Source organism: Pimephales promelas, chromosome 10 (assembly GCF_988280905.1).
Source record: "Pimephales promelas chromosome 10, fPimPro1.hap1.1, whole genome shotgun sequence".
NCBI lineage: Eukaryota > Metazoa > Chordata > Actinopteri > Cypriniformes > Leuciscidae > Pimephales > Pimephales promelas.
Window position 1 is genome coordinate 24,110,333 of NC_142778.1, and position 14,199 is coordinate 24,124,531.

A 14,199-nucleotide genomic window follows, 5' to 3' on the forward strand; every position below is an offset into this window, starting at 1 on the left:
AGCAGATTAAAGGTTCTCTAAGCGATGTGGGGCCAAAACATTTTTTGTCACATACATCAAACGTCTCCTCACTATCGGCTAGCTGGCTGTCCCCTAAACACACTGTAAAAAAACGTGGTCTCTGTAGACACCACAGGCTCCACAAACGGCAACAAAAACAATCATGTCTCACCCGGACCACGAAACCTAACAAACAGTGTTCCAGCCAATCACTGGCAAGAAGTATTTGAGGGTGGGTCTGGGGGGTTAGTGCGCGTGCACATGAAGGGGGTGTGTGTGTGTGAAGGAGATAGAAGCATCAGAAAGAAGTTTGAAAAATGGCCGACACACGACCAAAGAGACGTCGTTCTGAAGAACAAATTAAAAAGAAGAAGGAGTCGGATAAAGAACGTGCGAAGTTCCGAATTTACATCGGTAGCAAAGCTTTTGAACGATGGCGAGAACTCCGGCGGCAGAAGGGCTTCCAGTCCGACGTCAGGTTGCTCTGTTTTTGCTGGACAGGTGGGTAACGTTAAATTGTTTTTTTTTCTTCTAAATTGACGCTTTATGTTCGCCAAACCCACACAATGATCTAATTAGCTAGAACTATGCACGTTCACAATTATTTCAGGAAGGACGGAAGGGAGGGGGAGGAGATGAGATGCGGAGGAGGGAGGGTCTAGCTAGCCTCCAATTTGTTTGAAAATATTCCGAACGTCAACAACACCCACGATCGCTCAGAGAACCTTTAATGATCAAACTTAAGAAACCACCTAGCTTTATTGGTTAACATTACATTAAATTGTTAGGTGGTTGGTTTTGACATTGGCTGTCATGAAGCCATTATAACATTAATGACAAATTCAGTGTGTACCACTGTAGTTGAGGTCCCAAAAAATATTTATGCCAAAGTTATAATGGCCTCATGACAGCAAATGTCAAAACCAACCACATGACAGTTAAACTTAAAGGGCACCTATTATGCCCCTTTTTACAAGATGTAATATTGGTCTCAGGTGTCCCCAGAATGTATTTGTGAAGTTTCAGCTCAAAATACCCCACAGTTAATTTATTATAACCATTTGAAAATGTCATTTTGGGGCCTGCTTAAAAATGAGCGGTTTCAGGGGGTATTCCACCTTAAATGCAAATGAGCTGCATATCCCCGCCCTGCCATTGGATGAGGGCGTAACTTGATACCTATGGCAGGCAGTACTGAGAGAGTGAAGAGACGCGCCGTATTGAATGTCATTCAGAGTACGTTTGAATCGGAATATTTAAATAGTATGAAGAGACTCCGGCAGAATAAACAAATGAGAATGGACCAGTACGTCTCGGTATGGTTATTTGATACTTTTATGTACTTTAGAGTTGTAATCGCGTCCCATTTGAAATGATGGATGTCCAGCACACACACACAGACACTAGCGCAATTTTTTGAAACTACATATACATTCTATGATAAAGTTTGCAACGTACGAGCGAAATTACATTTATGCGAGGGACCTGTGGCGTCATGTTTAGCTACTTGTCATAGGTGCTTCTGTGGCAAATGTGAGAAGATGGCTAACTTACAGAACACCAACATATATGCAGTTTTTAATACAATATCTTTAAAAATATATATATTTATAAACGTGTGGTTACACACTATACAAACAAGGTTTTAAATTATATACACAGACATCCTATGACGGCAATAACTTTAGACGCATTTGTTATTGAATTGGCTGACATTGACTGAAAAGACTATTTGCTCAAAAATCATAAAATACACGTACTGTTACTGGAGGTGACGGTGGATCGCAAACAGTAGACGACAATCCACACTTGAGGATTAACTTTTAAGCCACAACAACAGGATTAACCCACGAGTCCACGACAGAACATAAATTTACGTTTCCAAGAGACATTACCGGCTGTCGTCGTTGAAACAATGAAGGATGGTGTGTACAGATCACCGAGGGCGGGGTCTAGGCCACAGCCACACTGTCAATCAACCCCCTGTCTCCCGTTCTACGTCACAAAGACCTGGATCTCAGAACAGCTCGTTCTGAGGCAGTGCATATGATTTATTGAGATTGTAAAAAAACTACTGGATGGATTTTTATCATTCTAGGGTGGTTTTGCTCACACACTGCCAACACACATTTATGTTCAAACACCATGTAAAAGTGAATTTTCCATAATAGGTGCCCTTTAATTTTATGTCAAGTTGTCATGACAAAGACACTGACAGGTTATGGTTTATGTCAAGATGTCATTACCAAGACATCTTAAACAATGTCATATTTGCATTCCAAATGTCATTATTGAGCGAAAGACACTTAATGACAGTTGTCATAAACATGCATAAACCCTATTTCATATTAATGACATATGTCATGTCATGGTTATTAAGGTGTCATGCCAGTCTTATGCACACCCCTTCAAGTAAAGTGTTACCAGATATTCTACTAACTACAAGTAAACTAGACGTCAACTAGATGTCAACTAATAGAGTATTGGTAGACAGTTAGGTGTTGGGTTCGGGTTTGTAGAATAAGTTGACATATTTACAAAGTTACTTATAGTTAGTAGAAAATCTAAAGTAGACCATCAAAATAGTGTAACAAGTCATATGAGGGAGAAAAACATATTCAAGCATTTTAACCCTTTATACTACAGACAATGTGTATGGCTTATGAACATCAAAATGGTGTTACCAATGACTCTGGCAGGAATAATAATAATAAAAAAAAAACCTGCTGTTTTAGAGGCGAAAACATGCTCGCACTCCGGAGTATATGCTGCCCTTGTGGCGGAACGCAGCAGTGCAACAAATCTATGTGCCCATTTACCATTGCGGGACTTGCGATATAAAAATCAATTAACTACATTTGTTTACATGCCAAATAACAAGTTGTGGTAAATGTATATTCAGCATACCTTGCTGCGTGTGTGTTCGTGTCCAACATATGCATGACTTGAAGCTACTGGCTGTGCCTGTGTGTGCAGTAACATGTTTCTAATATATCCTTATTGTAGACTATTGGGGAGAGTCTAATTACAGTGAGATCCTGGATTTGCATCTGGGCGGTATGTATTTCAAATCTGTTGCTTGAAATGGACTAACAACTAACGCCCTCTCTTTTCCCCCTGTACTTACTGACCTCTGTCTTCTCTTATTTACCCCCTTCCGCCTAAAAATCTCTCACATTTGCCCCTGAAATTTCTAATATTAATTATATATAACGATTAATCGCAGCCAAAATAAAAGTTTGTGTATACATAATATATTTGTTTGTGCTGTGTATAATTATTTTGTATATATAAATACACACACGCATGTATATATTTAAGAAAATGAGTTATTCATATATGAAATATTTATAGTATTTACTTGCAAATAATTCTTAAATGTATACATGCATGCATATGTATTTATATTTACAAAATAATTATACAAAGCACACACACACATATATTATGTAAACACAAACTTTTATTTTGGATGCGATTAATCGCAATTAATATTTGCACAGCCCTTATGAAAATGTCTATTCTTGTAAGTAGTATTTTGTATTTTATGTCCTGTATTTTATATAAATATTACATGCATTTTTTAATATTTCATGATTAATTTCTTTAAGGATCATTTCATTTTTATTTAAATATACGAATACATTGTAAACATGAACATTTTATATAATAATTAATATATTTGGGTATTATTCAAATCTGAGTCAAACAAAACACAATTTTTCCCCCCATTAAATTGGCATTCAATTTGCTTTCAGTTTTGATCTTAGTTTGCAAACTAAAAATGTTCCACTAATGTGTAACAGAACCAATCCAAAATGCTTAATCAAACAGATAGAAGTAGCTAGCTTAAAATCCTGATTAAGCCCCTCCCCTCTAGCCTTTTGCATAGCCGATCCCTGTCTGCTTTACTTGCCAAGATTTTAGTTTTCATATTTCCTTCCCATACCTGCTCAGTTGCATAAGGGGGCCCGGACCCTGAAAACATCTCAGTGTTCGTAGCTCATTGCGATTGATTCCATCATGTGTGGTGCGTCTTCACTGTATTCCCAAACCTTACATCTTACATTGTGGATCTATTCTGTGCTTGTTTGAATGAGTGTATTGTCTTGCGTTTCATTGATCACACTGTGAAGTTACAGGCAAGCCATGCTGAAATCACACACGCAGGCAGGAGATAGCGTGGTTATGGTGAATAAATTACTCATTGTTTTCAAAGGACATTGAGGCATTGTTTAACCATCTCATGAATCTTTTTCAATGCAACAAGGTGTTTCTTAAACATAGCATGACAATAAGTTCTTGAAAGACATCTTATTATTTTAGATGTTGGGTTATGGGTCTTTACATATGCTAACAGTGTTTATCAACAATTATAAAATGGTTAGTTCCAATCCTTGATTCTGTAGCTGTGCATTATTCATGATAAAACATGGCTATGACCGCTTCACCCAATGGTTCTATTTATCACTGTGCAACACTGCAGTTCCTATGTTGTTTTTATTTTAGCTTTCATGCATATTACACATTGGAAGTTGTTGCTGTTCATGCCACGGTCAGGGACTATTTTTTCTAGTGAAAGCAGAAGGCTTTTAGTGATTTTACTTCATGAACGATGCACTAAATATATATTTTTACTTTAATATTTTTATTGTGTGGTAACCGTTTTATAAAAGCAATAAGGTACTTGAGGCAAGTGCTGTATCGTGAATAAGTAACGGCTGAAAGGGAGTTGCAGGAAGCACGCTTCGTGTCGTGCCTAACAACGCCCTTACAGCCGTTACTTATTCACCCAGACTGATCTCATGAAATTGCTTATGTATGACACGCCAATTCGTATTTCCATTTTTGGCGTTCTATCAACACTCATAATCGCTTTTCAGCGTGTTTATGAACGCCGTTGACTTAACGTTATTACTGTATATATAAATATTTGACCTATCCCAACCCCTTCCCTAAACCTACCTGTCACTGGGGTTAATAGCATTTATGAGTGTTCACTTACCATCGCTCCACAGATGTAGATCTACATTTTGTTTCGCTCAGACATTTAACGGCGTGTACATACACGCGGACATTAATGGCGTAGAAATACACGCGGATATCTCAAAATGCGTATAGAAAACACGCCACTTGACTTGAAAGTGGCGTGTATGTTTACGCAAAAGTCATGATGTCATGTTGATTCACCATACAGCACAGCCTCTCGTACCTTATTGCTTTCTCGTTTAATTAGGAAACTAAGGTAAGTACAACATATCCACATTTTATAAATGTTTTGGGAAACTGGCTCAAGATGATGAAAAAGCATTTGAAATCCAAAAACGAATTAAACTTGCTAAAGTTCGTTAGATTTCTGTTTTGGAATTGTAATGCTGCAACCCCATACTTGCAGCTTGTGGCTACATTTAGTTTTATTAACAGTTGCACCGAGATTAAGTAGCAAACATGTGAGCTGTGCAGTTGGATTGATTGTCCTGCAAAAACGAGTTTTTCTCATCACAATCTAGTTGTTGGCAGACCTGCTAACAGTTGGTGGATTTCTCGTAATCCTAGATCAAACACATTTTGCATAATTACGGTCAGCTTTCTGAGTCCTTGGCTGGAACACTTGGTCGTCATTTCCAAAACAATACAGTTGTCCCCATTTTTGTAACTAATTAAAAACTTCAGAAAGCCGTTTTAGGTTTCTGTGTAACTTTGCATCAGTGTGCGTTTGTTTTTGGTCTGGTTTCCCCGTGGGTCGTTACCATGCATGTCTGCATAAGAATGCAAGCTTGTTGCTTTTCATGGATAATTAGTTCCCATAACTGCAGAGGACAAGCCAGTGATACAAGATGAGGTTTAAGAGGAGTGGTCATTGCATGTTGGATTTAAACAAATCTTTTCATTGAAAAAAACAAACATGTCAGTTTATTTACACAGTGGAACAGGATAGGAATGTAGAATAGGCAACTCTCCTCATTCTTCACATAAGACAAGGTTGTATTAGTGCTGGCTAGATTTACCTGCTTCTGAATGCAGACAAGATCGCAGTCTGGCTTTCAAGGATTGCGCTGACAAACTCCTTTGTGATAGTCCCTTGTTGTGAATTGTCCAACATCCGTCATCCAATTCACCCTGGCATGGTAGAGCTCAAAGAATTTTACAAGTATCTGCCCTTTCATTTGCTCCCATGCATCATTGGTGAAATCCTTTACTCTGGCACAAGTAAGGGATTTCTTACTTTCATTCTTCTCAAGTTCATATGAGGTTTTTTTTTTTGTTGTTGTCTAGATCTCTTTTTCCTCTTGTGGCTGGATTGACACCTGCCGTACAGATTGCTGATTTCCATATCAGACGTAGTGTGAGGATTGCGAATTTTACACCCTGAACAATCTCCGAAAATGATATAATAATTCCACCTTAGATCTTAAAATCCAGGTTTTCTGAATAAATAGAACCCACTTTTAGGAGACCAACAGCTGCATACTGTACCTCTTTGATGAAGCCTATGCAGACATTTGGTTTGCTTTTGAGTCGCCACTTATTTTCCCTCAGTAGTGCACAAAAGGAAAAGTTCAAAGAGAAGAAATATTTCACCTCTCTTTCTCAGTTCATTCATGTTTGCGCTCTGTCCTGTGTCATTTCCTCCCACCATGTCACATCACACTGCTGCTTTTAGTTTCTCCCCAGAGTTCCTTCTCTTTTTGATTTCGCTCCTCACTTTTTTCTCTTCCACATCTCTTTCTTTCTCTCCTCTTTCTTGACTTCACTCTTCTGGTCACCTCTCGCTCTCTCTCTCTCTCTCTCTCTCTCTCTCTCTCTCTCTCTCTTTCTCTCTCTATCTCTCTCTCTCTCTCATTCCTTTCCTGTGTTGTGGAAGTTGAACCCTATGTCGGGACCCCTCGCCGAAGAGCCCTGTACCTCTGCCCCTGCTGTGCCCCTAAAGGTAACGTAAACCCCGTCATGTTTGCCGCCGGCCAGCTGTTTTCATAACAACATGGCCAGCGGCGTTACTTTGACAACCCACTGGACCTGTGGAGTATTGCTTTTGCCCTCCGACTACAAAGTCTACTTCTCCCCGCTGCCCGTGTGTGTCCAGGCTTAGTGGGTTTCCCCCAGCAGATTGCGTCAATGCTTCTGATGTACAAATTTGTAACTGTAGTAGGGCTGGACGATATTTTTCAGTTTTACCAAATAGCAATAGTTGCCAAGTAGATTCAAAATTGAAGCAAGAAGTAAAATTTCCATTTTGTTTATATGCACCAACATAATAAACAGAGACCGTTGCACCAGCTGTGCGTAAGTTACAACTTAGCCTAGGCTAAACCATGTAAATTGGCACTAATTTACAACTTAAGCACCATTAAAGAGTTTCGCATTGCACCATTAAACTTAGTTGAAGCGTAACTCTGCGCATATATATAATCAATTCTTTAGACTCATGATATTGCTGACATTTACACGTACATTTTAAGAGAGAACATTGTGATATTAATTTGTTAGCGCCTCTTCATCCCGAACCCATCCTTAATAGTGCGACTCTGTGTTGTGCATGTCAAATCAAATTAGACATAATCAATAAATGTAATTTATGTCAAAATATTGTCAGTATTTATTTATTGATCATTATTGATTCAGTTTCAAATGTTATGTACATATAAAACCACTTAAGTTATTCATGATAAAGTAATATTATATTTAATTTAAACTTACCGTGAAGGATAAACATGGCAACACAACTTCTGCTCACGTATTTGAAGGCTACTATTGGATCATTGAAGGTAACATAATATTATACGACTATGCTATGCATTACTTTACGGAGAGCTTAAGACCTAATAAAGTACAAATTTATGGACTAGCTAGTAGTTACTAAGCCTCTAGTGTGGAATTCGTGAATATTATGCGTTACATTTTAAATCGGGCAGTTTGAAAGAACTGATTCGGGTTAGTGAATCAAATTTGACCACACTATCTGCATTTTAGTTACAGAGAAAAATCTAGATCAACAAAAAAATACTATATATGTGGTAAATGTTTGGTATATCGCCCAGCCCTCAGCAGAATCTACAGAAGTTAAACCTTCATTTTTGGTTTCCTTTATTAATCACAATTCTACTTTTGTTTGCCTTATTTTAGACATTATAAACAGAAAGAATATAGCATGAAATACGTTTCTAAGTAGTACATTAGAGCCGACCTGATATGATGCCAGGTCATTAGTGTGTGTATTTTGGGGGAAACTGCTCTGCTGACTGTGTGAATTTAAATAACAGCATGATTGTCATTTGCGCTTACCGAGTAATAAACTGTCAAATACGTGTCCCAACCACATAGCTCCTTTATAGAGCTGTATCATGGTAATCCATAGACTATATTCACTGTGTGTCCATGAGTTTCCATAACACTAATGATTTGCTGTGAAGGATAGCATGTGTAAGGGGAACACAACAGGAAAGTGAGGTCTCCAATATTGGTCGTTTTTTCTGATGTCTTTGTCATTTCATCATGCTCAAATTTAAAGTCAACATGAAATCAATTTACCGGTAATTTTTTTTATTTTATTGCAGACTACTGGTCTTATTATGAACATTATTCAAGTGTGAAATCAGAATCTCCTGATTTTAAGGCTGTTAAAAAGTATTTTGCTTTTTTTTTTTTCTGCTAGGCATTAAAATTGAAGGCCATCTGATCGAAAATTATGTTTTTAGCCTGTGTAGCACCAAGTCTTTGGTAGTAACCTATCCAGTGTTACAGATGTCTTTTTTATGTAGTACGTCACAGTATGCGATTTACCAGAGATGAGACGGGGGGTGAGTCACTTGGGAGAAGAGAACGGACAAATTCGAGCAAAATGAGAGTGCAAATTTAATACTCAAGAGATGTTTACGACCGCAATGAAGCTGAACAGTTTATGCCACAAGACATTTAAATGAGGTCCTATGGAAATGAAAGCTATTTTTTTTTTTACCAGAATGCATTTTTAGAGTAATTTTTACTCTTTACAACATTAAAGAGGTATCCACTCTCTAATGTAAACAAGCCCAACATGGAGGAGAAGCACAGAATTAAAATGCATATTCACTCTCTGACAGTAGATGGAGCTTAAGGAACAGCAGAAATGCAACCATAACCCCGTAAATAAAGCTGGCTGTGCTACTTTTTACCTCTGAACAGTAGGCTATTTAAATATTTCAAACGGTTATTTGACATGTCATTTTATTACATCCGGTTATGCATGTTATATCTGAACTTTTACTAAGCACTGTTAGACGTTTTAAGATGTTGCATGTCATGTGTTTTCTATCTTCATATATTTAGTATGTTGTACTGAGTACTGTTTAAATAATACAATTTATTTTGAAATTGGTAAGTTTGTTCTTTATATGCGTACTGTATAAATTGAAGAACTCTTAAATTTGATTTTAAAAATGTGTAGCAAGAAAGTGTAATTAATTTTTTTTTTTCTTTTTCGTATAGCATGATAGAGGCCACTATGTTGGGGGGAAAAAAAAAACACCTTGACATCAGTTAATGCTTTTATTAAACACGTTACTTTTTTAGGATTGCTGGTTAACATGATAGTAGTAGTAGTAGTAGCAATAATCATATTATATTTCATTTATACTATATACTTAATTAAAACTATGATTTACTGTATGCGACTTAATGATTTTGTTATTCGTTTTTCTCAATAAATATTGTTTCTGCTTGAGATCACAATATAGAATTACAATGGTTTTGAATGAGATTTCATCTTTCATGTTGACTTTAAATGCAGTAGCACAGAATAAATGTTCGGCAACATTGTGGTGTGTCTGTCAGTTTTTAATTTGGTGTGTGTAACTATGCCTGTGTATAACAGTGCCCTTTCGGCACGACGTTAGCGTGGTTGTTATACGACTGTTCTAATTGTGGTTCTTCTTTCTCTGTTCCTCTTGTGAAAGCATGGGGCTGAGTGTGGGGGAGGCCACTCACAGTGCGTCCCACTGGATAAGTTTAGCCTCCCTGTCCTCTGTTGTCCCTGTCTCTCACTGTTGTGTCTGAGGACCTCTACTTTGCCTCTGTGTGTTTAAAACAGCCAAGGCCAGCAACCGCGAGCACAGCCATTCGATTTATGTGTGTACTGTCTTTTTTTTTTTCCCCTTTCATGTTGCTAGAGCCGCCTCTCCGTCAGCTAAGTACGTCATGCTGCATCCAGGTTAACATGCGATGGCTCATCTCAGTGCTTGGCTTCACTTGTGTGTTTATGTCTGTGTAGGGATGGGAGACGGGGTATTCATAGACATCTGGGACTTCTAGCATGGGCAGACATGCACAGTTGTTCCCATATTTAGTCGGTGACAGTATTCTGAATTGATCATGGACTTCAGTGCATACCATGAGGCTTTCCTTTAACCTCATGCAGTCTAACGTCTACTGTAACTGCAGTGCACGTAAAGAATATTGAGTCATGGGTCTGACCCAGAGCACTTTTTAAAGGAATGTTCCAGGTTCAATACAAGCTTAATCAGCGGCCTTTTGCTGCGTAGTGCCGATTTATTACCACAAAAAATGATTTTGAGTTGATCTTTTTTGTTTTCATAACATGCAAAAAATGTGGTTGTGGCAAGTCACTTGCAATGGATGTGTTCTTTATGGTCCCACTTGAGTTTTTGCTGTATAAAAGTATTAATTTCTTTTTTTAAAAAGACTTAGTTACTCGAAACTTTTTTTACAGTAGTATATAGTTATATATACTTAGTATAATTCTTAAACAAAGATACAGACCTTATTTTACTGTTGGAATACTGTGAAATTTGAAAGAAGAGTAAAATATTTATTGTGGTAATTTACCACCAACTCTATTCCAAACTTTTATTAAAACTGGAACATTTCTTTATGATATGCCTTATTTATTGCCATGATATTGGGCTAAAATGGTGTAAAGTTGGATAACTTCTAGGGGGGAAACCTCCTTGGAGCAAGCTACGGACCCACAAAGGTAAAGTTAAGATGGATTTAGATGTTCACTCTTTTTTTTTTTTTTTTTTACATATAACTTTGACATTGCCTTGCATTATTACTTTAAAAAAGATAGTCCTGAAAAAAAAAAAAAAGGTTTTAAAGTTTGAAATAAATCCACTGCCTTGAAAAAGACCAAATGCCTCAGAAGTCCTGTCTGATCAGTATTGATCATGAAATGTCCAATCAGAAGTCGCACCTCCACGCCATCCTCTGTGAACCCCGGCAGCCTCGACCTCATCATGGTCTTCCACATTCCCACCCTCCTCTTGCCCTGACAAAGACATCCTGGCTTGGCTGTCATCGCATTTGCTGTGTGGGTGTCTGTGTCAGGTCTGTGTGTCAGTGGGTGGTTAACTGCCAGGTTCCTCATGCTTCTCCAATGTGCTTCTTACAGGAATGGGTAAAAAGGACGATCCAAAGCTGATGCAGGAATGGTTTAAACTGGTCCAGGAGAAGAATGCCTTGGTGCGCTATGAATCGGAGCTGATGATATTGTGAGTAGACACTCAGATTTAAGCTTCAGTCCTGTTGCTTATGTTTCATGCAAACCTCTGTAGATGGCAAAAGTTAATGCTAAAGTTACCATGTAAACTTTTGTCTGTTTAAAATATATTAGAGCTTATGTTTATTAAAACAATAAAGATACAATATAAAAATACAAACTTACATGTTAATGAATGGAAATCTTATTGTTTTCAAATGTAAAATTAGCATATTGAAGTTTATTGTCTAGAGTCTGGATGTTTTTATTCGTTGTACAAAAGGAACAAATACCTTTCTAAACTAGATCAACTGATGATCTCTAACAGGCAGATATGCTGTAGGCAACGGCATTGTGCTGAAAGATTTTGCCCGGTGCTTTTATTACATTCTGTTTTGTTCTATTTACATCTGTGTGAACACAAGGTGCAATTACATATCTTTACATATCTTGATCAAGAAAAAAAAAAAACAGTTTGTTGGTTCTCCATTAGAAGAGGGTCTTAATAGTTTTGCAGTTTTAGGCTGTATCGCATTTGTCACAGGTTAGTATTGTGTATGCATGTATGTATGTGTGTGTGTGTGTGTGTGTGTGTGTGTGTGTGTGTGTGTGTGTGTGTGTGTGTGTGTGTATATATATATATATATATATATACACACACACACACACACACACACACACACACACACACACACTCACCTAAAGGATTATTAGGAATATCTGTTCAATTTCTCATTAATGCAATTATCTAATCAACCAATCACATGGCAGTTGCTTCAATGCATTTAGGGGTGTGGTCCTGGTCAAGACAATCTCGTGAACTCCAAACTGAATGTCAGAATGGGAAAGAAAGGTGATTTAAGAAATTTTGAGCGTGGCATGGTTTTGCCAGACGGGCCGGTCTGAGTATTTCACAATCTGCTCAGTTACTGGGATTTTCACGCACAACCATTTCTAGGATTTACAAAGAATGGTGTGAAAGGGGAAAAACATCCAGTATGCGGCAGTCCTGTGGGCAGAAATGCCTTTTTGATGCTTGAGGTCAGAGGAGAATGGGCCAACTGATTCAAGCTGATAGAAGAGCCACTTTGAATGAAATAACCACTCGTTCGTTACAACAGAGGTATGCACAACATGCACAACCTTGAGGCGGATGGGCTACAACAGTAGAAGACCCCACCAGGTACCACTCATCTCCACTTCAAGTAGGAGAAAGAGGCGACAATTTGCAAGAGCTCACCAAAATTGGACAGTTGAAGACTGGAAAAATGTTGCCTGGTCTGATGAGTCTCGATTTCTGTTGAGACATTCAGATGGTAGAGTCAGAATTTGGCGTAAACAGAATGAGAACAATGAACATGCATTGACATGCATTGGATTTTTTCTTGACACACTTTTGGCCCCTTAGTGCCAATTGGGCATCCCACAAATCTCCAACAACTGCAAGATGCTATCTTATCAAAATGGGCCCACATTTCTAAAGAATGCTTTCAGCACCTTGTTGAATCAATTCCATGTAGAATTAAGGCAGTTCTTAAGGTGAAAGGGTGTCAAACACAGTATTAATATGGTATTCCTAATAATCCTTTAGGAATATGTGTATATATATGCGTGTGTGTGTATTTCAGTTAATCATTAATAATACACTATTAATTTATAAACTCTGTTAAATGTATTTTTAGCAAATCTCAGAATGAATATACTTTTTTTTATTCTGTACACTATAATTTGTGATGCCTGATTTCATGTGTGGAATTTAAATCGTTTGATTTAAAATTGATGCATTACTTTTCATTTGTTTAGGCAAACTAGCATACACTTGTAGAATTTCCAATTTAGCAACCATAATATGAATATAATTACTGGCCAGTATTTTAATAACATAGTAATAAGTTTAATACCAGAAACAACTCATCGTCCAAATAAAAGGTTATTAAATGATTTTAACTTTCGCATGTTCTTCTCAAAGTACTCTGCTTAAATGCGCATCTGCTCATCTAAATCCTTGTGTTTGTGTGGACATTATGGTGCTTTAATGGCAGATGGTGTCTTGTTGTCCTTGTGTGGCATCAAAGAATCCAATATCTTTGAACATCAAAGATTTTTCAAAGTACCTTATAAAAACTCTATAGCTTAACAGCCATTGCCCTCATCTCACATTTAATTCTACTCCATCCTTTCTCTCTGCAGTGCTCGTGAGCTGGAGTTGGAGGACAGACAGAGTCGACTACAACAGGAACTACGAGAACGCATGGCAGTAGATGGTACTTTGCTCTCAAGTATAGACCTAATATATTTAGCCTGGTAATTCCAGACTCTGCTACTTCACTTTGCTTCGTAGACAGAGTCTGGAATGGCATAATAGCGAAGTGTTTTTTCTCTCGCTAGGGGGCGCTTGTCTAAAGTTTAAAATCATTGGTTACCCGTAAGCTAATCAGATAAGATAAATGATTTATGACGCATGTTATGCGCCGACACAGCCGCATTGAACCACAGACATCATGCATCGAACTCAAATCTATGATCGAACTTCCACCCTAAACCTGCTGTAAACACTTATATGCTGGAAATACCGGAGTGAACATGGCTGTAAACGACTTTTGCAGATTATGTGAAGTTAATCTACGCATCCATGGTACAATGACGGCCTCTAAAGTTATTTTTGCCAGAGTGAAACAAGAAAATATTTGTTACCAACTCTCAAATTTAAGATTAGATCTTTAAAA

General features: G+C 37.7%; 1 protein-coding gene across 5 annotated transcripts in view; it reads left to right on the forward strand.

The window, feature by feature from the left end:
• mical3a (microtubule associated monooxygenase, calponin and LIM domain containing 3a) overlaps nucleotides 1-14,199 on the forward strand; it is an 88,967-nt gene that overhangs the window by 71,034 nt on the left and 3,734 nt on the right. For 2 of the 5 annotated variants that reach the window (XM_089116338.1, XM_089116339.1), the window contains 5 exons: nucleotides 3,007-3,057; nucleotides 6,866-6,931; nucleotides 10,146-10,166; nucleotides 11,387-11,486; nucleotides 13,664-13,737. In XM_089116338.1, coding sequence (XP_088972464.1) covers nucleotides 3,007-3,057; nucleotides 6,866-6,931; nucleotides 10,146-10,166; nucleotides 11,387-11,486; nucleotides 13,664-13,737 — 312 coding nt within the window. The remainder of the gene's footprint in view (nucleotides 1-3,006; nucleotides 3,058-6,865; nucleotides 6,932-10,145; nucleotides 10,167-11,386; nucleotides 11,487-13,663; nucleotides 13,738-14,199) is intronic. The other 3 variants (XM_089116342.1, XM_039664450.2, XM_089116340.1) reach the window with 3 other exon arrangements.